The sequence below is a fragment of the Mesocricetus auratus genome, unplaced genomic scaffold (assembly GCF_017639785.1).
Source record: "Mesocricetus auratus isolate SY011 unplaced genomic scaffold, BCM_Maur_2.0 Super-Scaffold_100007, whole genome shotgun sequence".
NCBI classification, from domain to species: domain Eukaryota; kingdom Metazoa; phylum Chordata; class Mammalia; order Rodentia; family Cricetidae; genus Mesocricetus; species Mesocricetus auratus.
In genome coordinates this window covers 93,083,409-93,111,317 of record NW_024429191.1, presented here as the reverse complement: position 1 = coordinate 93,111,317, position 27,909 = coordinate 93,083,409, and the positions used below count along the sequence as shown (strand labels likewise).

The 27,909-nt window shown below is 52.4% G+C and overlaps 1 protein-coding gene and 1 non-coding gene across 7 annotated transcripts in view; both read left to right on the top strand.

The window, feature by feature from the left end:
* Fbf1 (Fas binding factor 1) overlaps window positions 1-26,954 on the top strand; it is a 28,002-nt gene extending 1,048 nt beyond the window's left edge. For 2 of the 6 annotated variants that reach the window (XM_040750068.1, XM_040750069.1), the window contains exons 3-30: window positions 2,527-2,554; window positions 4,127-4,168; window positions 5,864-5,954; window positions 6,983-7,031; window positions 7,853-7,903; window positions 8,920-9,046; window positions 12,770-12,850; window positions 13,243-13,359; window positions 13,591-13,723; window positions 13,851-13,984; window positions 14,545-14,644; window positions 15,630-16,097; window positions 17,370-17,471; window positions 17,808-17,902; window positions 18,058-18,116; window positions 19,119-19,274; window positions 19,392-19,492; window positions 19,615-19,821; window positions 20,365-20,472; window positions 20,558-20,697; window positions 20,773-20,891; window positions 21,220-21,342; window positions 21,426-21,611; window positions 22,000-22,176; window positions 22,264-22,401; window positions 22,492-22,609; window positions 24,639-24,748; window positions 25,864-26,954. In XM_040750068.1, coding sequence (XP_040606002.1) covers window positions 2,527-2,554; window positions 4,127-4,168; window positions 5,864-5,954; window positions 6,983-7,031; window positions 7,853-7,903; window positions 8,920-9,046; window positions 12,770-12,850; window positions 13,243-13,359; window positions 13,591-13,723; window positions 13,851-13,984; window positions 14,545-14,644; window positions 15,630-16,097; window positions 17,370-17,471; window positions 17,808-17,902; window positions 18,058-18,116; window positions 19,119-19,274; window positions 19,392-19,492; window positions 19,615-19,821; window positions 20,365-20,472; window positions 20,558-20,697; window positions 20,773-20,891; window positions 21,220-21,342; window positions 21,426-21,611; window positions 22,000-22,176; window positions 22,264-22,401; window positions 22,492-22,609; window positions 24,639-24,748; window positions 25,864-25,947 — 3,444 coding nt within the window. In that variant the 3' untranslated portion in view covers window positions 25,948-26,954. Of the gene's footprint in view, window positions 1-2,526; window positions 2,555-4,126; window positions 4,169-5,863; window positions 5,955-6,982; window positions 7,032-7,852; window positions 7,904-8,919; window positions 9,047-12,769; window positions 12,851-13,242; window positions 13,360-13,590; window positions 13,724-13,850; window positions 13,985-14,544; window positions 14,645-15,629; window positions 16,098-17,369; window positions 17,472-17,807; window positions 17,903-18,057; window positions 18,117-19,118; window positions 19,275-19,391; window positions 19,493-19,614; window positions 19,822-20,364; window positions 20,473-20,557; window positions 20,698-20,772; window positions 20,892-21,219; window positions 21,343-21,425; window positions 21,612-21,999; window positions 22,177-22,263; window positions 22,402-22,491; window positions 22,610-24,638; window positions 24,749-25,863 lie in introns of those variants that run through there. The other 4 variants (XM_040750071.1, XM_040750070.1, XM_040750073.1 and 1 more) reach the window with 4 other exon arrangements.
* On the top strand, window positions 3,248-3,375 carry LOC121141663. The gene has a single exon (XR_005878627.1).
* Window positions 26,955-27,909: the final 955 nt, after the last annotated feature.

The following is a 27,909-nucleotide window of genomic DNA, read 5'->3' as shown; positions in this document are numbered from 1 at the left end:
ACACACACACACACACACAATTTGTTTCTTGAGACAGACGCTCACCCTAACCTAAAAAAAATCACTATATGTCAAAACTGGTTCCTAACTCATAGCAATCCTGCCTCAGCGTCCCCGAGTGCTGGGATTACAAGTATGAGCCACTATGCCTGCCTAGCTCTTTCTTCTTTTTTAAAATTTTATTTGTATTCTACGCGTAGGGTGTTTGTCTGCATGTATGCCTGTGTGTCGCACGCGTGAAATACTCTGGGAGGCCAGAAGAGGGCATCAGATCCGTTTGTCCCTCCTGTCTGCATGGGAGTTAACACGGGTTGTGAGCCACCACGTGGGCCCTGAGAATCCAACCCAGCTCCTGTGGAAGAGCAGCGAGTGTGCCGAATGGCCGAGGCTTCTCTTCGGGTCCCTAGCTTTTCCCTTCTTGACTAGGTCTTGTTAAATATCTCTTCCTGCCGCAGGCCCCCAAGTTCTGGGGTTGAAGCTAAGTTTCTGTGTTATTGTTTGTTTATTTTTTTAGTGACACTTATTTATTTGGGGGGTGGGGCACACGCATACATCAGCGGTCAGTTTTCTCCCTCAGTGCCCTGAGGATCCCACGCATGTAGTCAGGCATGTTGGCAAAAGCACCTTCATTCGCCGAGCGGCTTTCAGTTCAGAAGCTCTGGACTTACAGAAATGGGTTTGGACCTATCCCTGGCTCTTCTGGAACTGGCTCTGTAGACCATTCTAGTCTTGAAGTCACAGAGATCCACCTGCCTCTGTCCCCGAGTGCTGGGATTAAAGGTGTACGCCACCACCTCATGACTAGGCTTTGACCTCTTAAAGTGAGAGGATCCTTAACACCCTTGGAGTCAAGCACTGGTAAATGCTGTATTTTATTTATTGTTTTGGTTTTCTTTTTTTTGTTTTGTTTTGTTTGGTAAGATTTATTTATTTATTTATTTATTTATTTATTTATTATGTATAGAGTTCTGTCTGCAGGCCAGCAGAGGGCACCAGATCTCATTGTGAGCCACCATGTGGTTGCTCGGCACTGAATTCAGTGCCTCTGGAAGAGCAGCCACTGCTCTTAACCTCTGAGCCATCTCTTAAGTCCTTGTTTTGGGTTTTTGTTTGTTTGTTTTTGAGACTTACTTAGTCCAGGCTGGCCTTGAATATGTTATGTAACTGAGGATGACTGAGCTCCTGATTTTTCTACCTTCCTTTCCCAAGTTCTGGTATTTCAGGATGATGTCAAAGATTTTATTTTTAATTATATGAATATGTATGTAAGTGATTATGGGTGCAGGTGTTCATGGAGGCCAGAGAGAGACGTGGAACCCCGTGGAGCTGGATTTACAGGAGGTTGTGAGCTACCCAACAGGCGCTGAGAACCCACTCAGGTCCTCTGCAAGACCAGATTGTGCTGGTGTCTCCTGAACCGTCTCTAAGCAGCTACTTTAGTTTTCTGTACTAGGTAGAATGAACTTGCTCAGTGAGAACACACATGACTGAACAGTGCTGGGAAGGAGATGCAGAGAGCCCCAAAGCCAGGATGGCAGGCAGAGTGCCGCAGTGTAAATGTGTAGAAACAGCAGCAGCACCAACCCCATCCCTGCATAGAATATTCTAGAAGTTTTGTGGCAAGGACCCAGAGATAGTCTCCATGGCAGAGTAGCATAAGGAAAAAAATGTATGCATTGAGCTGGGCCTTTAATCCCTGCCCCTGGAGGCAGAGGCAGGTGGATCTCTGTGAATTCCAGGCCAGCCTGTTTGACATAGCAAACTCCAGGCCAGTCAGGGCTGCACAGTGAGACCCTTCCCAGCATCCCCCACCCCAAAATCAATGAACAAAGTTTCCCTTGAGCCTTGTTTTTGTTTTTTTGTTTTTTTTGGTTTTTTTTTGGTTTTTCGAGACAGGGTTTCTCTGTATTGTTTTGGAGGCTGTCCTGGAACTCGCTTTGTAGACCAGGCTGGCCTCGAACTCACAGAAATCCACCTGCCTCTGCCTCCCAAGTGCTGGGATTAAAGGCGTGCGCCACCAACGCCCGGCTGAGCCTTGTTTTTGTGTTCTTCTTTGGTTTGGTTTTGTTGAGGGACGTTCTCACTGTTGCTCTGACTGACCCTGAATTACCATGTAAAAGACCAGACTGGTCTGGAACTCAGAGATGTACCAGCTTCTGTCCCTGAGTGCTGGGATTAAAGGTGAGCTACGCTGGCCTATCTCTGAGTTCTGTATTTCCTGCTGGAAGCATTTTTCAACACCCATCAGACACGCAGCAGAAGAAAGCGCTCTGGTATTGATCGCATCTATCTGGTGGCTTTTGCGTGTGGTATCTGTAAGTCAGAGGAGAGGTGTCCGTCTGTCTACACCCTGGCTAGTAAGGACTGTCTCTGGGCTCTGAGTAAGTTCGTTCTCAGATGCTGGAGGAAAACAACCGGCTTCACCTGCTCCTTCCTGGGGCCTGGAGGACAGCTCTTCCTGCCCAGTTCCAGCACGTGCTCACTCCTGCTCTCTGCTAATGGGATTTCCCTCCCCCCCCATTTTAGGCGCTGAAAACCAAGAAAGGATTGAAAGGTAAGTGGAGACATGGGATATCAACCTTAATCCAAATAGACTTCTTCCTGCTCTTGCTCTTCCTTCTCCTTCTCCCTCTCCCTTCTCTCCCTCTTCCTTTTCTTTTCTTTTTTTTTGGTTTTTCAAGACAGGGTTTCTCTGTATAACCCTGTCTATCCTGGAACTCCCTCTGTAGCCCAGGCTAGCCTAGAACACACAGAGATCCGCCTGCCTCCAGAGTGCTGGGGTTAAAGGTGTGTACCACCACCACATGGCTGAGACCCATTTTTATTTATTTATTTATTTTTTCCCAAAACAAGCTGGTGAGGAGGCCCGACAGGTGAAGGTGTCTCAGGACAAGCCTGACAACCTGAACCCTGAGGACATACACAGTGGGAGGAGGGAACTGTCTCCTGACCCCCACACGTCATGACACCCATTCCTGCCCCAGCTTAAAAAAGAAAAAAGCCAACTATATTGGTGCACCACTTCAATCCCAGCACTCAGAAGGTGGAGGCAGGCTGATCTCTGAGTTCAAGGCAAGTCTGATCTACAGAGTTCCAGGAGAGCCAGGGCTGGGTAGAGAAAGACTGTATCTCATAAAAAAACAGCAGAGCTGAAACCTGGTCTACAGAGCCAGTTCCAGGACAGCCTCCAAAGCCACAGAGAAACCCTGTCTGGAAAAGCAAAAACAAACAAACAAAAAACTGCAGAGCTGGAGGATCAAGAAGGCTGAGTCTGATGAAGCAAGACTTTGCTGATACACTCCTCCTAGAGAAGAGGGTAGAAAGAACAGCCCTTCCTGGAGAAAACCACAGGGTTGACTGCACTACCCAACATTTAGAAACAAATAAATAAATGAATGAAGTTGTAGGAACAAACGTTCTCACTGAGCTCGGAATTCAGGACATATGGTTGAAGCTAAGGGTTTGAAGGCAAAGCTGGGTGGGAGAATTAATCCAAGCACACTTACCTGGGCCTCCCCACCATGCCTCCATCAGAAAGTGGCCAGGGACAGTGTATTCAGGCCAGCTCTAGGGGTGCCACATGGGATTGGGATTCAGAGGTATATGAGAGAGGTGATGATGTGCGTGCGTTTTCCTAAAAAATACACTGGCCTCTTAGAGGTTGGAAAACTGATTGCTAGCTTGTAAGTTTTGGGTAAGGTAGGTAGAAAGGTTTTATTGAAAAATTATTATTATTATTATTTTGGTTTTTTCGAGACGGGGTTTCTCTGTGGCTTTGGAGGCTGTCCTGGAACTCACTCTGTAGACCAGGCTGGCCTCGAACTCACAGAGATCCGCCTGCCTCTGCCTCCCGAGTGCTGGGATTAAAGGCGTGCGCCACCAACGCCCGGCTTTGAAAAATTATTATCATCATTCTTCAGGAAAGTTATTTTGGACTTTCTACCTGAGAATTTCAATAAGGCATTGTGACTTGTTGCCATTGAAAATTATCTCGTGGCCAGGGAGAATCAGTGTCAGCCTGAAGCCTGGCATCAGAGAACTCTAGGACACAGAAATCTCAGGGCTTCAGGTTTATAAATGTCATTCTTCTTGCCTCCTGAAGTCCTGATGTCCCATTTGTTTTCAGGTTCCATTGATGATGTCCTTGATGACCTCCTGGGCGATGACCGTAAGTACTTCTCTGGGCAGGGGAGAGGACTGGTAAGAGGAGAGCCAGTGAGAGTATAAGCCTGGACACTTGAGCTCCACCCCTAGGACTCACGTGGGAAGGAGAGTGCCAGGTCTCACTAGTTGGCTACTTTATCTTTTTTGCACACTGCCGGGTGGTTTCCCACAGCAGCCATGCCATGTTATATTCCCACCAGCAACAGCAGAGACCCCTGCTTTGCCCCGCCCCCCATGCTTGTCTCCCATCTTTCATGTTTCATTTGATTTGTTTTTTCTTGCTTTTTATTTGTTGAGCTGGGGACTGAACCCAGGGCTTGACTCGTGCTAGGCAGCCACTGTACCCTGGACAGTTTAGCACGTTTTCTTTTATGGGATACTCAGGCTGGCCTTGAACTCACTGTGTAGCCCAGGGAGCCGCTGTAGTTTCTGCTTCCAGAGCAGCTGTGAGCGGATGTATGTTTCCCTAATGCTGCGGAGTGTCTTCTCATGTGCTTGTGACATTTATCATCATCTGTGGGAAAGTGTCTACTCAGAACTTTGCCCATTTGTGATTAAGGCCCTTGGCTTTTGATTGTTGAGCTGTAAGAGTCCTCGAGTACTCTATCGTTTTGTTCTTTTTTTTGTTTGTTTGTTTTTCGAGACAGGGTTTCTCTGTATTGTTTTGGAAGCTATCCTGGAACTCACTCTGTAGACCAGGCTGGCCTCGAACTCACAGAGATCCTCTTGCCTCTGCCTCCCGAGTGCTGGGATTAAAGGCGAGCGCCACCACCGCCCAGCTCGTTTTGTTGTTTTCTACGTCTTTGGTAATGCTGGGAGTGGAACCCAGGGCCCTACTCTTCACTGAGCTACTGCTCTCAGCTCCTCGTTCCTTATATATCTTCCTTTTAAAAGGTTTACTTTTACCTTTCATTTTTGGAGACGTGGTGCACACTGGTGCAGCAGCACACATGTGGGGTCTGAGGACAACTCCAGTCTGTGGGCTCCACGGACTGAACACAGGCTGTCAGACTTGGCGGCAAGACCTGCGCCTGCTGAGCCATCTTGCTGGCTATCTATCTATCTATCTATCTATCTATCTATCTATCTATGTATGTATGTATGTATCTACCTACCTATCTATCTGTCTATCATCTATCTATGTATGTATGTATCTATCTATCATCTATCTATCTATCTATCTATCTATCTACCTACCTATCTATCTATCATCTATCCATCTATTGCATTTGGGATGAGGTCTCACAGTGCAGGCCAGGCTAACCTCAAACTTGAGGAAATCCCCTACCTTAGACTCACTTGTGCGAAGATTATAACCATGAGCCATCATGCCCAGCTAACCTACTAGTATTTGTGTCCATGTTGCTGCACTAAGGAACAGGCCTTAGGAGATGTGCAGAGCCCACCAGGGGTCTCCAGGCTTCTGTTTCCAGGAAGAACCCGTGTATTTGAACCTACAGTTAGGACAATGAAAAGCCATTGTCTCTCTGCCTTTTCACGTGGCACAGGTGGGGTCGGTTGAAGTGTCCACTTGGCAGTCAAGGATGGCGTCAGGACACACCCGTGATTCTGTCGAGCTGCCCTTTCTGTGGGAAGGTGCAGAGACAGCCAGGTGGAGGAATGGCTGTCCTCTTCGCCGTGGCCTCAGTGTTTGCGGCTGAGCTGCTCCATGAGTCTTCACTGGTTTCCCTTGTCCTAGCAGCCCCGCTTGAGAAGCCCGTTGAGCCAGCCTCACGTACCAAAGACACAGCAGGCGCACCTCAGTGGCCCCCTTCCAAGGCTAAAGCAAGGTAGGCCCTGCTGGCGCATATCTGTCAGGCTCCCTTCCTCCCAGTGCATGCTGGGAGAGTCTACTTTTCCCTCAGCTCTGATTTTTGGAATCAGAGAGAGTTAAAGGACCCAAGGCCTGAGGGTCTGAAGGCCTGGCGTCTAGTCCCCCACCTGTTACTTGGGTCGCCCCAAACCACTTTGCCCTTGGTTTCCTTATCCCCAAAGTGAGAGGACAGCTCAGATCCCTGCTTTTCAGAGTTTCCCAGCCTCTCGAGAATGAAATGAGCCCGCCACCTTTCACCTTCTGGCCATCCAGGTGGGGTGGGGTGGCCTTTAAGTCCTGGTAGAGATGGGTGGACCTGTGAGCTAACAAGGAGACAGGGTTTCTCTGTGTAGCCCTGGCTGTCCTGCAACTCACTCTGTAGACCAGTGTGGCCTTGAACTCACAGAGATCCGCCTGCTTCTGCCTCCTGAGTGCTGGGATTAAAGGTGTGCGCCACCACACATAGTTTGTGAGATTCTTATTCTATCTCTGTCCCCCGGGGAAATGTCTTCAAGTTCATTTTGACACTGTGGTTCTCTCCACAACTGTGTGAGACAGGGTCTCGAGTATTCTAAACTGGTCTGGAATTGGATATGTATCGGAGGGTGACCTGAAGTCCTAACCCTTCTGATGCTACTTCCAGGTGGTGGGATAACGGTGTATGCCCTCACACCTGACTGGCCTGCCCTCCCCTCCCTTCTCCTCCTTTCTTCTTCCTTCCCTTCCTTGACGCTAGGATCGAACCCAGGGCCTTGTACATACTAAACACTCGCTATAGCAATGAGTTACACCCCAGGCCCCAGTTTTAATTTTTAAAAAAAGATTTATTTATTTATTACATATATACCAGATTGAATTGTAGATGGTTGTGAGCCACCATGTGGTTGCTGGGAATTGAACTCAGGACCTCTGGAAGAGCAGGCAGTGCTCTTAACCTCTGAGTGATCTTTCCAGGCCCGCCCCAGTTTTAATTTTTAAAGTCATCTGGTCGCCATCTCTTTGCAGGTCCCTCCCAAAAGACAATGTTGACAGGCTGCTGGGAGCTGATGCTGAGGTGAGCCCAGTCCACCCCAGCCCTTGACCTTTGTGCTTGTCCCCAAACAGTGAGACTGGAGTGGCCTAATGGCTGCTCACGGAAAGATCTAGAAGTCCTGCAAATTTGGGTTGTTTTGTTTCGTTTCATTTTTGAGGTAGATTTTCTGTGTGACCCAAGGATTACAGGTGTGCAAGCTCATGCATGCACACCTGTACTTTCCCCAAACCCTTTTTTTTTTTTTGAGACAAGGTCTCACTATGTGGCCCTAGCTGGCCTAGTGGCCTGGAACTCACCATGGAGAGCAGACTGTCCTCAAACTGGGACTCACAGAAATCTACCTGCCTCTGCCTCCAGGTGCTGGGACTAAAGGCATATGCCACCATGCCCAGCTTCTTACTAGATTCTTAGAGTAATGCCCATGGACTGCTGAATGGAGCCAGATAGCATCCATTTCTTCCTCACTTGAACAATGGGCTGGATGAAGGAGCCCTCCCAAGCGCAGGAACTGGGGACAGCCTCTTCCCATGAGACGGTCCTGACTGCCTGGCTGCATGGTGGGATCACTTCCTCACCGTGTGGCCAGACTGCTTGGACTGTGGTGCAAGTGACTTCTGCAGCTGGGAGAAACAGACTCTGGGAACACTGTCTGGGTCTCCACAGAGGGGCAGGTCTGACTTCAAAGAGCTGACCCTGGAGGCTGGGGAATAAGAGACCCTCCTGTTTACACCCATCAGTTAAGCTCTCTGCCCCGCTGAGTAAAAGCGTGGTGACTGGGGCTGGGAACCATGTGCTCTGGGCCCTGGCTGACCTTAATCTCACTGTTCCACCTGCGGCTTCAGGTCTCCAGTATCTCGGATGCGGACCCACAGGTCTTCTTGCAGAACATGAAGGTAGCAAAACACCTTTGCCCTCTTCGTGGCTGGGGTGGGCGTGGCCCCGGCAGTCTGAGCCAGGGCTTCCCAGCTGTGTGACTTCTCTTTTTATAGCTCTGCACATCTGGGGCCTGGAAAGTCTGCCACAGGCCTCTAGTGAGAGGCTTTCCCAGATGGGCCCCTGATGTCCCCTGCTTCCTCCGGGGGGAGTAGAACAGGGGTAAAGTTTCTTCCCAAGTCTGCTCCTCGTCTTTCCTGTGTCTCCTCCAAGTCCCCTGTCAAGAGCGCCCCCCTTACCAGATGGAGCTGGGAATGACCCGTTATGCTGGGCTCTTAGGAGAAACTGTGGAATGTGTCCGGGAGCTCGGCCTGGGCCTCAGCCACCTCTCGTTCTCTCCCAGCCAGCAGCACGGTCACCCCCTTCAGTCACAGGCCCCGGCCACCGCATGGCTCTGGGTCAGCCTCATGGATTCTGTGTCCATTTTCTTCTTGTCTCTGTTTTCCTCACTGTCACTCTCTGTGGTGACCTTGTCTGTGTCTCTTACTGCGGTCTCACGAACAGTTCCCATCCGCCCCACTCTGCCTGCCCTTGCTTCCTGTTTCTCTCCATTCTCACAGTCCCCCAGTTCCCTTTTCCCCTCACAGTTCTGTGCCCGGGCACCCGCAGCCCAAGCCCTGCTCCCACAAGCCAGGCAGCTTTGTGGCACAGAAAGCATTCATGTGGGAGGTGCAGTGCCCAGGATGAGCTTGGCAGCAGGAAGTGGCCTGACCTCTGGAGAGGGTGCCCAATGGCAGCAGGGAAGTGTGTTGGTCACGTGGCCACAGTTTGAAACACAACAAAGAAACAGAATGGATGTGTTTCTTAGTTCTTTCCAAGAGACTGCCCCCAGTGACCCAGAGACTCCTACAAGGCCCCACCTCCTAATACCACCACCCCGAGAACAAGACTGTTCCTAGGGACCTTCGGGGAATCCTGAGCATCTAAACCACAGCACCTTTCCAGATGCCCGGTTTCACTCCTCCTGCTCTCCTAGGACCTGGACAGCATGGATGATGATCTCTTTGGTCGAATGAAGTCTCATCCACCCTCTGGCAAAGGAACTGCAAAGGGTTCTGGGAAGGAGGTGCCTAGCAATCCTCAGCCTGCTGGCACATCAACAGGTAATGAGAAAGGGGTGTGGACCATAGCCCTGTGTCCTGTGAGTTTTTTGTGCTGTCGTAGTCACTGTTCTCTTGCTGTGAAGAGACACCATGGCCAATGCAACTCTTTTTTTTTTACAAGACAGGGTTTCCCCGTGGCTTTGGAGGCTGTCCTGGAACTCACTACGGAGACCAGGCTGGCCTCGAACTCATGGAGATCCTCCTGCCTCTGCCTCCCGAGTGCTGGGATTAAAGGCGTGCTCCACCAACGCCCGGCCAATGCAACTCTTATAAATAATTGTTAACAATTTCTGAGGGTTAATCCATTATCATCCTGGCAGGGAGCATGGAGGCACTCATGGTGCTGTTGATGTAGCTGAGAGCTATATCCTGACCCACAGGCAGAGAAAGAAAGAGAGAGATTGGGTCTGGTTTGGGTTTTTGAAACTTCAAAGTCCACCCCCACCCCCTACCCCCCACACAACCCCTAGTGACACTTACTCCAAGACTTCACCTCCTCCAACAAGGCCACACCTCCTAACCCTCGTAATCTTTTCAGTCTACTCCCTGGTAACCAGGCACTCAAATGGGAGCCATGTGTGCCTAGGGTGAAGAGGCCAAGGAGCCAATTGTGTGTGTTTATGTGGGGAGGTCTGTTCTGTTCTTCTTGTCTTGGTTAGGGTGACAGTTGTATGTGTTTATGTGGGGAGGTCTGTTCTGTTCTTCTTGTCTTGGTTAGGATGACAATTGTGTGTGTTTATGTGGGGAGGTCTGTTCTGTTCTTCTTGTCTTGGTTAGGGTGACAGTTGTATGTGTTTATGTGGGGAGGTCTGTTCTGTTCTTCTTGTCTTGGTTAGGGTGACAGTTGTATGTGTTTATGTGGGGAGGTCTGTTCTGTTCTTCTTGTCTTGGTTAGGGTGACAGTTGTATGTGTTTATGTGGGGAGGTCTGTTCTGTTCTTCTTGTCTTGGTTGGGATGACAATTGTGTGTGTTTATGTGGGGAGGTCTGTTCTGTTCTTCTTGTCTTGGTTAGGATGACAATTGTGTGTGTTTATGTGGGGAGGTCTGTTCTATTCTTCTTGTCTTGGTTGGGATGACAGTTGTGTGTGTTTATGTGGGGAGGTCTGTTCTGTTCTTCTTGTCTTGGTTAGGGTGACAGTTGTATGTGTTTATGTGGGGAGGTCTGTTCTGTTCTTCTTGTCTTGGTTAGGATGACAATTGTGTGTGTTTATGTGGGGAGGTCTGTTCTGTTCTTCTTGTCTTGGTTAGGGTGACAGTTGTGTGTGTTTATGTGGGGAGGTCTGTTCTGTTCTTCTTGTCTTGGTTAGGGTGACAGTTGTATGTGTTTATGTGGGGAGGTCTGTTCTGTTCTTCTTGTCTTGGTTAGGATGACAATTGTGTGTGTTTATGTGGGGAGGTCTGTTCTGTTCTTCTTGTCTTGGTTAGGGTGACAGTTGTATGTGTTTATGTGGGGAGGTCTGTTCTGTTCTTCTTGTCTTGGTTAGGGTGACAGTTGTATGTGTTTATGTGGGGAGGTCTGTTCTGTTCTTCTTGTCTTGGTTAGGGTGACAGTTGTATGTGTTTATGTGGGGAGGTCTGTTCTGTTCTTCTTGTCTTGGTTAGGGTGACAGTTGTATGTGTTTATGTGGGGAGGTCTGTTCTGTTCTTCTTGTCTTGGTTGGGATGACAATTGTGTGTGTTTATGTGGGGAGGTCTGTTCTGTTCTTCTTGTCTTGGTTAGGATGACAATTGTGTGTGTTTATGTGGGGAGGTCTGTTCTATTCTTCTTGTCTTGGTTGGGATGACAGTTGTGTGTGTTTATGTGGGGAGGTCTGTTCTGTTCTTCTTGTCTTGGTTAGGGTGACAGTTGTATGTGTTTATGTGGGGAGGTCTGTTCTGTTCTTCTTGTCTTGGTTAGGGTGACAGTTGTGTGTGTTTATGTGGGGAGGTCTGTTCTATTCTTCTTGTCTTGGTTAGGGTGACAGTTGTATGTGTTTATGTGGGGAGGTCTGTTCTGTTCTTCTTGTCTTGGTTAGGGTGACAGTTGTATGTGTTTATGTGGGGAGGTCTGTTCTGTTCTTCTTGTCTTGGTTAGGGTGACAGTTGTGTGTGTTTATGTGGGGAGGTCTGTTCTGTTCTTCTTGTCTTGGTTAGGGTGACAGTTGTATGTGTTTATGTGGGGAGGTCTGTTCTGTTCTTCTTGTCTTGGTTAGGGTGACAGTTGTATGTGTTTATGTGGGGAGGTCTGTTCTGTTCTTCTTGTCTTGGTTAGGATATCAGTTGTGTGTGTTTATGTGGGGAGGTCTGTTCTGTTCTTCTTGTCTTGGTTGGGACGACAATTGTGTGTGTTTATGTGGGGAGGTCTGTTCTATTCTTCTTGTCTTGGTTGGGATGACAATTGTGTGTGTTTATGTGGGGAGGTCTGTTCTATTCTTGTCTTGGTTAGGATGACAGTTGTATGTGTTTATGTGGGGAGGTCTGTTCTGTTCTTCTTGTCTTGGTTAGGGTGACAGTTGTATGTGTTTATGTGGGGAGGTCTGTTCTGTTCTTCTTGTCTTGGTTAGGATATCAGTTGTGTGTGTTTATGTGGGGAGGTCTGTTCTGTTCTTCTTGTCTTGGTTGGGACGACAATTGTGTGTGTTTATGTGGGGAGGTCTGTTCTATTCTTCTTGTCTTGGTTGGGATGACAATTGTGTGTGTTTATGTGGGGAGGTCTGTTCTATTCTTGTCTTGGTTAGGATGACAATTGTGTGTGTTTATGTGGGGAGGTCTGTTCTGTTCTTCTTGTCTTGGTTGGGATGACTATTGCTGTGATGAAACACCATGACCAAAGCAGCTTGGGGAGGACAGGGTTTGTTTGTCTCACACTTCCACATCACTGTCCACCACTGAAGGAAGTCAGGACAGGAGCTCAAGCAGGGCAGGAGCTGGAGGCAGGAGCTGATGCAGAGCCCATGGAGGGTGCTGCTCACTGACTTGCTCCCCATGGTTTGCTCAGTCTGTTTTCTTACGGAACCCAGGACCACCAGCCCGGAGATAGCACCGCCCACCATGGGCTGATCCTCCCCTCTCAGGCACTGAAAAACTGCCACAGCAGTGGGTTGTGACCCCTTTGGTGGTCAACAACCCCTTCACAAGAGTCTCATGTCAGATATCCTGCATGTCATATTTACATTGCAATTAGTAACAGTAACAAAATGAAGTTATGAAGTAGCAACACAATAGCTTTATGGTTGGGGTCACACAGTATTAAAGGTCACAGAGGTCAAGGGCCACTGCTCTGCAGGCTTTTCTTCATTGACGTTCCCTCCTCTCAGATGAGTTTAGCTTCTGTCACGTTGACCAAAAACTGTGTACACGCCTCTAGAGTGCTGGAGGATTAGTTTCTATTTAAAATGGAAGGTCTGGGCTGGGGAATACGGCCCGGTGACAGAGCACGTGACTGTGGATGGCTCCCTGGGCTCCACCCGCAGCACTGCAAGAACACGGGAAAAGAGAAGTTTGATGGCAGCTGAGTCTCCCAAGCCAGTGGCTGGGGTGAGGGTGGGAGTAGCTTTCAGCCCTGTCGCCCTTCCCAAGGCCCAGGTGAGAACCCTGCTGTATGGTTTCTCCATGGCTGTGCCTACAGCCAAGAACCTCAGTTTGTCAGAAGAAAGTGCCTGCTGTCCCTGGGGCTCCACCACAAGGAAAACCTCAGCAGGAAAGACCCCGTTCCAGGACTGCCTTTTCTGTTCCTCCTGTAGGGGACACCATTCCCACTAAGAAGTCACCTCCTCCTCCTTCCAGCAACTTTGGGCTTCAGTACAAGAAGTTTTCCTTCGAAGGTATCAGAGTCCCGTCTCCCCCACTGTCCCCTCCCCCTTGGAACACTTGATTTGAGAGCAGTGATGCTGCTGAAGGCGCGGTCTGTGACTGGTCACTGTTTAGTTCTCACACGTTTCCCGAGGAATTAAGTGTGTGCTATCAGCCAGGCTTCAAAATGAGAGTGTTCTAAAAAGAGAAGGAAAAGGTTCCTTTGTGACTGGGTTCATGCCTTAGGGACATTTGTAGGAGTCCCAGGGTTCACCCAGCTCCCCACCCCTTATTTGAGCCCCTCGGTGTGTGCCCTCCCCATGGACCGAACTCTGTGGATGCGGAAGAGCCCCTTCAGCCTCCGGCTTGTTTTTCCTGAGTAAAGGACAGCAGTCTGACCTTTGTCTTTCTTTCTGGCCATGAGACTTTGAAGACCCTCTGGCGGGACTTCTCTCAGATGAGGAAGAAACAGCCAAGAAGCCACCCACAATGGAGAGTAAACCTGCTTCTAAGGGCCCCAGCACAGCTGCAGGCCACCAAGGTAGGAGGAGAGGCCTAACTCCTGGGGGTGGGGGCACAGCGGTGCGCTGTAGAACAGGGTAGAGTCCTTACAGCTCTTCAGCAGGGTAGGCCCCTGGGACCTCCTGTCCAAACCCAGGAGATTATGAGGCTCCAGGATTAAGAGGTGAATGTGTGAGCACTGGGCCTGGGTTCTCGCTGGGATTAAAGGCGGCCACCACCACCACAGCCAGGCTCTGGTTCTCTTTCTTAGGGCCTTCCGTTCCTCTGACTCCCGGAGATACTCCCATCCGGAAGAAAGAATTGCTGTTTGACGAAAGTGACGACATCATGACCACCCTGGGTTTTGAAGACAGTCCCAAGGCAGAGAAGAACACCGGAGACCTGTGAGGATCCTTAGGAAGTGGGGAATCCCTGGCCAGCCTGTTGCCTGAGGCCCAGGGAAAGCTCAGGTTGGGACAACATGGGAACCCCATGTCACGGCACACTCCTTCCCCACACTCTGTCCCACAGGGAAGGGCCCCTCCCTGCTCGCTCCAAGCTGGATGAACTCCTGGGTCGAGGCACAGCTGCCAAGCTCCTTACTCGCCCAGGCACTGGGGAACGCAGAGAGTTCAAGCTAGACAAGAAATATCAGAAGCCAGAGGGTGAGGATGCCCAGGGGAAGGGAGAGAAGGGGAGAGGGCAGGGGAGGGCTCTCTCTGTCTCTCCCCCATACCCCTTGCTTTTTGATTTTGTCTGTTGAGATAGGGTCTCTCTAGCTCCTGGCTGGCTTGGACTCTGCCTTCCTGTGTACTCTGATTAAAGGTCTGAGCCACCCTGCCTGTTTTTCCCTCTCTTTTGAGACAGAATATTACAGTAGGCTAGCTTCAACTTCATGATAATCCTATGCCAGCCTCCCCAGTGCCACTGTATCTAGCTCAAACCACATCTTCACCACAGGCTGTAACAGAAGCTTCCCTTCAGAACACACATCACATTGCTGAACTCTGTCACTGAGACAGCTGTGTCATGAGGTAGTTTACCCATAGTTTACTCTGTTGCTTTCTGTAGCTACTGTTTGATTTATGACAACCACTCATTCGGTTGGCTTCCCTAGCTCAGCCTGGAGATGTTGCCCAGTGGTAGAGCACTTGCCTGGTGTCTGCCAGACCCTGTAAAATGTTTGCTCTCCTTGTAGATCATGTTCATGGCCTTTAATTTCCAGACAAAGAAGACAGCTGGGATGACGAGATCCTCACCTTTGGGGCTTACCAGCCCACTGTACCCTCGTCTGAGGGCAGACGGTCCCGCCGGCAGTCAGTCAGGTAAGTGGGGCTTCAGGGAGGTCAGCCTTGGGGACAGGCCTTTCCCTGTACCTTCCCGGCCTCAGCATGCAGCCGTGAGTCTACAGTGTCAAAGTGAGAGGGAAGCTAGGCGCTCCTAACAGTCCGGGCAGAGACCCCCTAACCCTCAGAAGGGAAGGGAGGAGGTAGGCCTACTTCCGCTTGAACCCTGAGTGTCATGAGAGGCTGGTATGTCACTTGGTCTGCCAGAGGAACCACAGCCCAAGGAGTAGCACAGCCACCATCCTGAAGCAGTAGTGGGAGTCCCTCTAATGGCTTCAGGACCCTGCCATTGGCCATAGTCTCACGACACACTGCTCATTTGCAACAGAAACAGGCCAGCAATGAACTTTCCAGAATGTGTAATTTTTCTCCATGTATATGCTTTTGTTGTAAAAAGGATTTCTTTGTTTATTTTGTGCATATGAGTGTCTTGCCTGCATGTCTGTCTGTGCACTGCACGTACCTTGTGCCTGAGGAGGTCAGAAGAGGATGTCAGATGCCCTGGAGCTCGGGTTCTCGTGCTTAGTGACAGCTAACCTGTCTCTTCCTGCCCTTTTTGTTGTTGTTGAGACAGGTTGGCCTCTAGTCAAGTCTAGTCAAGGATGACACTGACTTTATCCTCCTGCCTTCATTCTGGACAGAATGCTGGGTCAGCAGGTGTGGGCCACCATCCTGGTTTGTTGTGACGCTAGGAATGAGCTTAGTATATGCTGGACATATACCAGCTGAGCCATGTCTCCAGCTGCTGTGGGATGGTCACTATTTTGACACAGTCTTTGTAGCACAGGCTAGCTTTGTACTTACAGCAATCCTGCGTCAGCCTCCTGAGTTCTGGAAATACAGGTGTGAGCTGCTGTACCCAGTTTCTAAGGGCCAGATGCCCCTCAACAACAGAGAGCAGGACTGATGGGGGCTGATGGGATGGGCTTCCTCCCCCGCCCAACACCAGCCCCCTGTCTTGAAGCAGGTTCTTGGGAGAAGGTGGCTCAGACCTTAAGGTAGAAGCCGGCTTCAGACGGAGCCCTCCACCAGCTTCCAGCCCCACCCACCACAGGAAAGGAGGAGCTGACTGGCTAGGCCTCAAGGACGATGACCTGGACCTGCTGTCTCCCTCTCCTGTTCAAAAGGTTCAACAAGAAGACTCAGCCATCTCCACACCCTCTCTGCCCGCTCCTACAAACCAGCACTCAGCCCCAGAGCCACACCCTGCCCCAGCTGAAGTGCCCTCAGCAGCCAAGCCAGCAGCCACGGGTTCGAGGCCCTCTACCAAAGCCAGCCAGGTCTCACTGAAAGCCTCTGAGGAGAAAGAGGATGACTGGCTGAGCCATGTCATATCCCAGAAGAAATCCCACGGTCTAGCCAGAGAGGAGCGTGCGGCGTCCTCTAAGGGCCTGAGCTCACGTGAATCATTGGGTCAGACCCCTGCTAGCAGGTATGAGCACGGGCTGCTATGGTTGGTGGAAAGGATTTGGCAAGGTCTGGACCTAGCCTTGCTCACCTTACCTGTCCCATCCTTGTTAGAGATACGAGGGTAGCCAGATGCCACCCCAGCTTTACTTCTCTTCCTTTCGGGCACAATGGAGAGCTGCCCAGATGCAGGCAGACAGGCCAGGCTGGTAGCACTCATGCCCTGACTGCCGTGGGGACAGGTGCTGGCTGGGTTGGGCAAGGGAAAACAAAGGGTGTTTTGTGGTAGCAGTGTCCCTGTCCCTCTCCTCGGAGCACAGTCCTTGTCTGCAAGACCAGTCACACTGGCAAAGACACCACTGTGCCGAGTGTGGGTGTGTCTGTCAGCTCGTGTTAAAGGTGGCTAATGCATGTGTGAGTGAGCTTCCTGTATCCTCTTGGAAGTATTTGAGTAGATGTGGAAACTGGAGGCAGCTCCTGAGAACCATAGAACAGCAGTTCAGTGAGCCTGGGGCGTGAGTGACCCCTGAAGGCAGGAAAGGAAGGGGCTGCCAGGGCCAGGGGAAGCAATAACAAGCCTTGCAACCAGAACCAGTCGGAGGAAGTTGTGTGATTTTGTGTGAGTCCAGGGACACCACCACTGTGTCCTAGATGTCCTGGAAGTGGTGTGTTGGAGGACGGCAGTTTTGATGTTGACCTGAGATCGAAGGGAAAGCTGTTGACATGAGAGCCAAGAGAGAAGGGAAGAGACTAGAAGACAGTAATCCAAGGGTAGCTATGGAGAGGGGGTGACTGAGCAGCACTGGAATCTAAGACTAAACAAAGACAAAAGAAGCATGGCAAGACTTGAGCTTGAACTTGACTCCAGCGTGTGTGGCATGCCCATGGTTGCTGTGTTACTAAGCCATGATGGATAGAAGGGAAAGGCAGCCCACAAACTCCAGGAGCCTCGCCTGGAGAAAATTCCAGAAAAGTGGTGGGGACAGAGGCAGGGGAGGGGTGGCGGGGGCAGAGGCAGGGGAGGGGTGGCTGGGACAGAGGCGGGGGAGGGGTGGCGGGGACAGAGGCGGGGGAGGGGTGGCGGGGACAGAGGCGGGGGAGGGGTGGCGGGGACAGAGGCGGGGGAGGGGTGGTGGGGACAGAGGCGGGGGAGGGGTGGCGGGGGCAGAGGCAGGGGAGGGGTGGTGGGGACAGAGGCGGGGGAGGAGGCTGCCAGGGCTTCATGCTAGGAGCTTGTCTGGGGTTATCTTCATGTAGCTCACTACCAGTCTTCACCTTTAACATGGACTTTCCTCAGCCAACCTGTTGCTAGCACTCAGGCCCTTGAGCAAGCCACTGTTGGAGAAGCCTCAAGAGCAACTCCACAAGGGATGGCAGCTGGCAGGCCTGGTGTCACAGGGTATGTCCAAAGACAGGGCTGGTGTCACAGGGTGTGTCCAAAGCCAGGGCTGAGAGAGCCAACCTAGGCTTCCTTCCCTGGAGATAGACGGGATGGCTAGGCTGACACCCAGGTGGCTTACTGACTGTCACATGCAGCATCTATGCCTGATGACAGATGTCTGAGGCACATATCGCCCCTTTACCAGGCCACCCGTGCAGCTCCTCCACTCCCAGCAGAGCCCCTGCCCCTCGGCCTCTGCGCCCTGTGTCTGGGTCCAGTGCTTTTCTTTGCTTCCCCTTCTCTGCCTCTGTGTTACACAGAAGCTGCTAATTGCCCTCATCTTTATGTCCCCAGGTTCTCCGTGAATTGCAGCCAAGCCACTGCTGTCCTCCCTGTCGGTGACCCCAAGGCAGAAATGGCCTCCGCCGCTGGGGACTTCTCTAGCAGAGGTCTGTTTCCTTCTTTGCTTGGGGTTTAGCCCTGGGTAAGGAAGGGGTACCTTGGGCTCCTTTGGGGACTCTAGAAGATGAGTGGCAAGGACGCTTCCCAGACACTCACTGTGCAGTCCTGAACCGCCTCTCTTTCCCTGTTGTCAAATTCCCAGAGCCTGCAGTTTATGGTCCACGCTCCCAGGAACCCACGGGGCTCTCTGTGCCGGTCCAGGTAGGGAAGGTGGGCAAACAGGTATAGGTCTTGGGTCCAGTGAACAATTCCTCCCTGCTCAGAGACAACTCAAGGAGCTGGCCTTTGACATTCTGCTAGAATGTACCAGATATATCCAGTAGGGCATCAGCCCACTCATCTGGTGTCCCCTATTAGCACTTCCCTGAACTTTTAGGCTCCCTACTCCCTAGTGGAGTTGGGTGTAGCTCTGCCAGCTTCAGTAGGAACTGGAGATGGTTGCTGTGCAGGAGCAACTGGGGTGCTCCAGTGGGCAGGGTTAGTACAGCCTGGCATGGTGGGACGCTCAGGAGGCTGAGATAGGACCACACGTGTGAGGTTGGCCACATTGTTAGTTCCAGCCCGTCCTGGGTTCAAGAAAGGTAGATCTGAGTGCTGGGATTAAAGGAGTGTACCATCACTGCCCGGCTATGGGGCCATTCTTATTCTAAACTCCAGCGCATCCCATTGCACACAAACTGCTAGTCCAGAAGACTGAGGTAGAAGAATCAAATTTGAGGCCAGGCCTGGGCTGTAGTTCCAAGACATGCCAGCCCTGACTACAGAGTAAGACCCTGCCTCTCACACACGCACCTAAATATGCACATACGCACACGCACACCCACACAGATACACATAGGTGCCCTGTTGTTCCACTGAAAACATCCCCCTATCTGTGTCTTCCCACGAGGCCTGAGAGGTATCAACTTTGGCCTTTAGGCCTGACCTAAAGGGCCAGGGTCAGAAGCTTTTGTCACAACTGAGGCATTTGTTTCTCTCAGGGTAGAGATGGCTGCTCATTGAGGAGGATGTCCTTGAGAAGGGAGGGTGCCCCATTCCTGACCAGAGCCTAGGCCTCACTAAGTTCCTGCCCTGCTGGAGCCGCTCTGGTCTTGTGCTGTCTGGCCACCTAAAGGGATGGCCAATAGGTCCACCAGGCAGAGACCGGGGAGTGGTGGGGCTCAGCAGGAGGCCTGTGGGAACAGCTCTCATCCTCTCCCACAGCCTCTGCTCCCAGAGTCTGTGGTGCAGAGCCTGCTGCCAGGCTCCGGATACCAGAAGCAACTCCTGGCCGCCCAAGAGCAGCTTCAAGGCAGCACTGCCCAGCTTCAGGCTGAGCTGCTGCAAAGCCAGACCAAGCTGTCCGAGCTGGAGGCCCAGGTGAGAGCTGCAGGCACGGAGGGCTGCTGTCCTCACTGGAAGCAGTGGGAGGGATCCCCAGGAGGGAGGAGTGGGTGGCCTGAAGGACTCTACCATTCTCGATTCACCCGTGCCTAGGTGCGGAAGTTGGAGCTGGAGCGGACCCAGCACAGGATGCTGCTGGAGAGTTTGCAGCGGCGGCACCAGGCCGACCTGGAGCTCATTGAAGATGCGCACAGGTGCCCGCTGTCTCCGGTCTGGGGGGCGGACGGGGACCTACCTGAGTGCAGGTTTGGATCTCCTCCCTGGACCCCCGGGATTAAGCCAGCGAGGCCCTCAAACGTGGGTTTTGTGTTGACAGAAGCCGCATCAAGGTGCTAGAAACATCCTACCGGCAGCGGGAGGAGCAGCTCCTCAGGGAGAAGGAGGTGCTATCTGCTCAGCACACGTCCTACTGCCGGGAAGCGGAGCAGGCCCGGGCTGAGCTCATAGCCCAGCACCAGCGGCACTTGGCCTTGGCTGCCCAGGAGAAGGACCAGGAGGTGGCACGGCTCCGAGAGCTGCAGCAGTAAGGGCGAGGAGGAGGAGAGTGGGCGGGGACCTTGTAAAGCCTGGGAGGTGGGCGGGGCGGGGGCGGGGAGGCGGCTCATGAGGACTATCTGCTTGGCAGCAGTGCCCGGGAGACCACAGTATGGTTCTCCGCCTTTGCATCAACTCACGCTTCCCTTCAGCCCGCTGAGGTGAAGGCTCAAGGCTGACTATGCCAATCCATCGCCCCTTGTGGGTGGGATTGGGATGGGAGGGTCTGGGAGTCACACACCGAGCTTTTGGGATGAGAATGGAATGAAGAAGAGACAGGCAACCCGTGGGCCAGCACATAGCCTCCTCCTGCGCTGTGGAAGGTGTCCTCTGCTAAGCAGAGGGTGCTCCAGCTCCCATGGGAGCAGTGAGAGAAGAGGCAGACGAGCTAGGGAGCTGAGGCACTGAGGCCAGGTCTGAAGGAGGAAGAGGAGGAGACAGTGCTCAAGGCATGTTCCCAGCATGCTCTCTGGTGTCCTGTGTCTGTGCGGCCCTGCTCACAGTGGCCCTTGGCCTCCCTGGCCTCCCCCAGGGCATCCATCCTGGAGATGCGCAAGGACCATGAGCTTCAACTACAGAGGTTGAAGAAGCTGAAGGACCAAGAGATCGATGCTGTCACCAGTGCCACCTCCCATACTCGGTATGTGTGCTGCCTGGTGCTGCCCACCCAAGGGATTCGTTAGGCCTGGGTGTCCCCCGGGTGAGACACCCTGATAATCCTTCAGGACCCTGAACGGCATCATTGAGCAGATGGAGAGGTTTTCCAGCAGCTTGAATGTGCTGTCCTCCCGTGTGGAGGCCTCATACCTCACCACCTCACAGGAGCGAGAGTTGGGGATCCGGCAACAAGACGAGCACTGGCGAGGTAGCCCCTCTCTGTAGCTGGCACCCCCTTGTTAGGAAGCAGGGCGGTCAGTGAGCACCCTGTGTGTTCCCCCAGCTCTGCAGGAGCGACTAGGCTGGCAGCAGCGAGACATGGAGGAAGAGCGTGGCCGGCTCCAGGAGGTCATTGGGAAGATGGAGGTGCGCCTGAGTGAACAGAGCCGGCTCCTGGAACAGGTGAGCCTGTCCTGATGTACAGGATGTCTGCACACCAGGGGTGTCTGCACACCAGGGGTTCCTAGCATGTGTGACTGGTAGGTAATGGCAAGATCTGGCGACTCAGGGCAGGGCCACTCCTGAACCTACCCTGTGGTGGTTTGACTTGTTACTGGAGCCTCCTAATTCAGAGCTGCAGGAGCTGGGCCTGCGCCGTACCTTCCAAGCACCTGTCACTTCATGAGTTTTTGAGAACGAGGAGTTTATGACTTAGCCTGGAGAAGCCAGATTTGCCCGGCCTGCTCCCAGAGTGGGGAGCCCGCCCTCAGCCCTGCCCTGGGCCTTGCAGGAGCGCTGGCAGGTGGCCTCTGAGAAGTCCAAGGCGGAGTCTGCCCAGCGCACCCTGGAGGACCAGAGGAGGCTTATGGTCCAGCAGATCTCCATGGAGAGGGAGGAGCTGGAGAAAGCCAAGGTGAGGCCATCTTCCCCACACCCGGCTGCTGACCCCACCAGTCCTGCCCCAGGACGCTCCACTACCCCCACTGTCCCACACAGAGCGCCTTGCTGGAGGAGCAGAAGTCAGTCATGAGCAAGTGTGGGGAGGAGCGCCGGCGCCTGGCAGCAGAGTGGGCCGAGTACTTCACACAGCAGAAGCTGAGTAAGGAACGGGCCGAGCGCGAGGCTGAGAGGGCGCTGCACGCAGACTCCCAGCTGGAGGGCACCATCATCAGCCTGACCAAGGTAGGGCCCTGGCCTCCCGGCTGTGGGAAAAGACCCCAAGCCTAGGAAATAAACGCACGGCTACACATAGCAAGAATTTGGAAACAGCAGTCAGCGCCTCAGGTACCTTGTCTTTTCTGAGGCACTATGCATATTTGTCTTACATGCTAGTTGGTTCTTTTGACTCATGTTTAAGTGAGAAAACTGATATCAGAGACACTGCACACACTGAATTTGTGTGGCTTGTGTGGGAGCCCCTGAGCTTGGCTCTAGGCCTCTGTGGTCCATGTCCAGGAAGCCCCTTGCTTTACTGCCCACTTAGAGGCAGAGGAGAAGGGGCCCCCAAGGGCTGTGCGGAGCCTGGGTTAGCTCTGGAGAAGTGATCACAGCAATGGTTCCACCTTCTCAGGAGCAGGCAGAGCTGACGGTTAGGGCCTGTGAGCTTCGAGCCAAAGAGGAGAAGTTGGCTGCTGAGAGGGAGGCTTTGGAGAGAGAGCGCCAGGAGCTTCGACTGGAGAAGGACAGGCTGCACAAAGCCAGCCTGCGCCTCCAGGCCCGCGTACAGGAGGTGGAGCACATGAGCAAGGTGTGCCTGGGAAGGGCTGCACGCTGAGCCCCTCCCCCCACCCGCCGCCAGACTCCAGCCAGCCCTGACCCAGTAGCCTCCCTGCAGGTGGCCTCCAAGAAGTACGAGGAGGGGGAGCAGGCCCTGCAGGAGGCCCAGCAGATGCAGTCTGAGCAGCAGGGCCGGCTGCAGGCAGTTCAGCGGCAGCAGGAATGGCTGAGGCAGCAGGAGCAGCATGTGCACCAGGCAAGGGTCCAGTCCTCACCCTCCTTCCTGTCCCTCGGGCCCACCTGCCTGTCCTCCTCACTGAGTCCGTCTCTCTGGGGTTGGGCACAGGAGCATCTAAGCCTGGCTCAGCAGAGACTGCAGTTGCACCGTGTGCGACAGGAAGTGCCTTCCGGCCTTCTAGGGCTGCCCTCCACAGTTGAGCACCCAGCAGGGTCCAGCCTGGATGGTAAGTGACTGCAGGAGCATGGGACACAGCCTGGAGCAGGTGGCAGCATCTCCTCCAGCTACTTAACTCAGGGGCTGCTTAAATCTGTTTAAAGACTGAGTCTTACATTACAGCCCAAGCTGGGTTCAAACCCAGATCCTCCTGTCTTAGTGAGTTTGTTATGGCAAGCTCATGAGACCCCAAATAGACCACCAAGGAGTCAACTCCCCCGATGCAAAACAAAGGTTTCCTTAATTGACGAGTTAATTGTATTAACTCGGTTCTTCTGTTTAACACAGTGGGTGGAGTGAAAAGGACCCAGAGGGACGGGGCAGGGAATTTGTTGGGGAGAGCAAGGGGAGTGTCTGGGGTCCGCAACAGTCTCAGGATTGGTACACTTCTGGGCTTGGGTGACCTGTCCTGTGCTGATTAGTCAGCTGGTTGCTATGGCATATAGGCCCTCCCAGGGCGGTTGCTATGCTCTGTACCATAAAGCACATCCAGAGCTTACCAGCTAACTTCTGATTGGTTCCTTGCCACATCCCTAGTGACTGGGGTAGGTCCAGCAAGGTCAGAAGGTTGGAAACCCAGCAACATGTTTTGAGTCAGAGGCCTACATCTTGCTAGTTCTTTCCTGCAGCCTGTTATACCTGCTAAATCAGGGGCTGGGTGAGGGTCTGGTCCCTTCAAGTATTCTGGATGCTAGATTGTAGGTGTATTAACTCTCCCTCTAGCCCCACCCCCTTTTTATTGTTTGCTTTTTTTTTGTTTTTGAAGACAGGGTTTCTTTGTATAGCCTTGACTGTCCAAGAACTTGTTCTGCAGACTAGGCTGGTCTCCAGTTCACAGATATTTGCCTGTCTCTGCCTCCTAAGTGCTGAGATAAAAGATGTGTGATAAGCCGGGCGTTGGTGGCGCACGCCTTTAATCCCAGCACTCGGGAGGCAGAGGCAGGCGGATCTCTGTGAGTTCGAGGCCAGCCTGGTCTACAGAGCGAGTTCCAGGACAACCTCCAAAGCCACAGAGAAACCCTGTCAAAAAAAAACCAAAAAAAAAAAAAAGATGTGTGATACCAGCTTGTTTGCCTTTTTGGGGGAAGTGCTTGTTTGTTTTTGAGTTTTTTGAGACAGAGTTTCTCTGTATAGCTTTGGAACCTGTCCTGGAACTCTCTGAAGACCAAGCTGGCCTCGAACTCACAGAAATCCACCTGCCTCTGCCTCCCAAGTGCTGGGCATGACGGTGTACACCACCAATGCCCAACTTGTTTTTGTTTTGAGACAGGGTCTCACTATGTGGCCCTGGCTGGCCTTGAGGTTACAGTCACAGAAATTCTGCCTGTGTCTTCTGAATGCTGGGATTAATTAGCCACCACACATTTTTGTTGCTGTTATTTGTTCTTGTGTCTTTGGAGTCTTACCTTGTAGCCAAGGCAGGCCTTGAACTCAGAGTAATCCTCCCGCCTCTGCCTCCCCGTGCTGGGATTGCAGGTGTTCCGCCTCCACGGGCTCCCAGTCTTCTTCCTTCCTTGTTCTTTTGCGTGTGGTCTGTGCACCCATGCATAGAGCCCACAGGTGGCCAGGTGGCCTGCTCCAATACAGTTTACTTTGTCCTTTTTAAAAAGTGTTGTGTGAGCCGGGCGGTGGTGGCACACGCCTTTAATCCCAGCACTCGGGAGGCAGAGGCAGGCGGATCTCTGTGAGTTCGAGGCCAGCCTGGTCTACAAAGTGAGTTCCAGGACAGCCTCCAAAGCTACAGAGAAACCCTGTCTCGTAAAAACCAAAAAAAAAAAGTGTTTTGTGGGGTATTCTTGTTCTGTGGTCTGTGCCTGATGCCCACAGAGGCCAGGGGAAGACATCGGATCCCCTGGAACTGGAGTTACAGATGGTTGGGAGCTACCATGTGGGTGCTGGAACTGGAACCTAGGTTTTCTGGAGTCCCCAAGGCCTTAGGCCAGGCCTTCCCGTAGGCCGTGTGGGTGTGGGTCGTGTAGAAAAAAGCAAGACCCCCCCCCCCTTTGCCCCCTGACATGGGCTCCTGCTTTTCTCCTCAGCCGTCCAGGCCGCTGCTCCCACCAGTCCTCACTGCAGCCAGACACCTGCTGCCCCGGTGCCCACACACCTTCTCGCCAAGCTGCTGCTGCTGAAGCACACAGCCGCACAGGTAAGAGCCCCCTGGGCCCGGGTTCTCACACTCATTCATAACAAACAGTCCCTCCAAGGCCCCAGGAGGCCTGGCCCCTGCTCCTGAGGGGGCAGAATAGACGGCGAGGACCGGGGATGTATTAGATGGCAGGGTGCTTGTCTAGCTTGTACAGGGCCCTGTTCAGTCCCCAGTAATAGCCTGTTAAAAATTGGCTTAGAGGCCTGGAGGGATGACTCAACCATTAAAGGCTAAGGTCACAACCAAAAAAAACGGCTTTGACGTAGGCAGTGGTGCCACACACCTTTAATCCCAGCATTTGGGAGGCAGAGGCAGGTGGATCTCTGTGAGTTCGAGGTTAATTATGGAAAAGTCAGGGCTACACATAGGGAAACTCTGTCTCAAAAAAAAAAATCAAAGAAAAAACCTTTAACCATAGCACTTGGGAGGCCGAGACAGGTAGATATCCAAGTTCAAGGTCAGTTTGGTCTACATAGCAAGTTCTAGGTCAGCCAGGGCTACCCAGTAAAACCTGCCAGAAAAAAAAAAAAAAAAGAGGCAAACTGCCTATATAGGTTCAGGCCTGTTCTAGGCACAAGAGGTTGGCAATAACCCTTAAACTGCAAATAACCAATGGCACAGTGACAATAGCTGTCACTCAAGGAGCGTGTCCCACAGCTGAGGTCTGCATGTGCAGCATGCACGTTCTCATGGCCCTGCGTGAGGGGCGGGTGCTTGACTACCACTGAGGCACCGCCTTGGCCTTTGTCCTCCTTTCTATTTTTTGTTTGCTTGCCTTCTTGAGATGGGATCTCACTCTGTAGCCCAGGCTGGCCTTGGATTAGCACGCAGTCCTCCTTCCAAGCACTGGGATCCCAGGTGTGAGCCAGCAGGCCCAGCTATGACACATTCTCATCCAGTCCATAGATGAAGGCACTGTAGCCTAGAGACTTGAGGTCATTGCTGATAAGTTCCAAGGTTGACATCATGGCCTGTCTCACTTCGTGCTTGGCCTCCCACATAACCCCCACTGCTTCCCAGTGCCAGGCAGGAAGTGAGGGGGTTCCCAAGTGCAGGCTGACTACACCAAGACCAGGGCACAGACTTGTGAGCACTCCTCTGGATCTGCCTCACAGGACCACGACTTCTTGGAGAATGAACAGTTCTTCCTGGAAACGCTGAAGAAAGCACCCTACAACATGGCATACCACTCTGCCTGAAAGGACCAGAGCCTCCTCGGCAATCATCTGGGCCTAGAGCTCTCGCCCACTGCTGACGCTCCCCGTTCCCTGGGAGAGGCTCCTAGGGTGGTGGCAACTACCCAGGGTCTGATTACAACTGCTTGTGTGGACAGGGTATCTGTGTGTTCTTCCCAAGGACTGTGACCTGCAGCTGAGAGGCAGGTGCCTTCCTCTAAGGAGCAATGACAGCAAGGAAGTCTCACCCCCAGTCGCCCGCTGCTGTCCCCTAGTAAGGCCCTAGCTCATCACCCCTCGAATAGGGCAGCCACTGGAGACCTTTATTCCTGGGTTTATCTCAGGGCAGCGGGGTGGAACACCATCAGCAGCCTCTGCTTCCCCTGACGACGATCCCCTCCCAGATGGGAACAGGGAGCTGAGTGGGAGGCCTGGCCAAGGACAAGGATGGCGTTGTGCTGGAGGGTACCATGCCCAGACAGACGGCTTCTCTAATTGGATGTTTCTGGGGTTCATTCAGACTTCATCCCCACTCTCAGACTTACACTTCCCCATCATTGCTTCCAGTGACCAGCTAACTCACCCTGACGCCAGCTTCCTCCCCATGCAAGTGCCCAGAGACCACGGAGGTGCATGGAGAAGCAGTGGGGGGGGAGGGGGTGGTTCAAGAGCAGGAGCTCTGCCTGGAGATGAGGGGACACTCAACCAAGCTACTGCTGCTCCTCCAGGCTCCAGTGTGCTGAGACCCTGTAGCAGGAGACTGGCAGGGGAGGGAAGTGATCCAGCCGACCTGGGACAGACAGAAGGACTCAGAAATGCAGTTGCTTCTACAGCAGCTTCCATTCTGGGCCTCTTGCTTTCCACCTGAGAGGGTGTGGCCACAGGAGTGAGGGTGGGGCCACAGGAGCAGTGGGCAGAGGAGGAACACGAGGGGTTGAGGCAGAGTCTGCCTCTGCTCTCAAAGGAACCTAATTCTCCAGCCAACAATGTGCACTTGGTCTTGGACCCATTAAACTGCTATATTCTTTGGGGTTCTGTTTTGATTTTGCATTGCTGGGAATCAACCCTGGGGCTATACACATGGGAGGTAAAAGTTCTTCCCCTGAGTTGCCCTTGAAGCCCATTCACTATGTTCCTAGTGTTAGGTCCTTTAGAGTTTGCCATGCCCATTGGAATCTATCCTTAATTATTAGAAATGTTTGCCCTGCTGGGTATGGTGGCTCATGTGTGTAGTCTCTGCGCTCAAGTTCAAGACAAGTCTAAGCTACAGACGTTCTAAACCAGGTCAGCCTGGACTGTGAGCTGGAGGCCAGCCTGGTCTACACAGTGAGTTCTAGAACAGCCACCAGGACTGTGTAGAGGAACCCTTTCTCAAGGGAGGGAGGGAAGAAAAGAAAGAAATACAATATTTGCTTTATGCCCCTGTTATTTGCTGGGAAACACAGTCCCCAAAACAAGCAGGTACTTTTTTTTTCTTTTTTTTTTTTTCTTGGTGTTTCAAGAGAGGGTTTCTCGCTGGGTGTTGGTGGTGCACACCTTTAATCCCAGCACTCAGTAGGTAGAGACAGGCGGATCTCTGTGAGTTCGAGGCCAGCCTGGTCTACAGAGTGAGTTCCAGGGCAGCCTCCAAAACAATACAGAGAAACCCTGTCTCCAAAAACCAAAAAAAAAAGAGAGAGAGAGAGAGAGAGAGAGAGAGGGTTTCTCTGTGTAGCTTTTGAGCCCATCCTGGAAATCACTCTGTAAACCAGGCTGACCTGGAACTCACAGAGATCCCCCTGCCTCTGCCTCCTAAGTGCTGGAATTAAAGGCGTGGGCAACACTGCTGGGGTAGCTGGTACCCATGAGGACTGAACAAGCCTGGCACTCAGTCCTCTCAACACATAGACAGTCCTGAGTCAACCCTGCATGAAGAGTTGTGAGTCTAAAGACGGGTGATTGACTGGGGTTGATGGGGCCATGTTTTTTTTTTTAAATATTTTATTT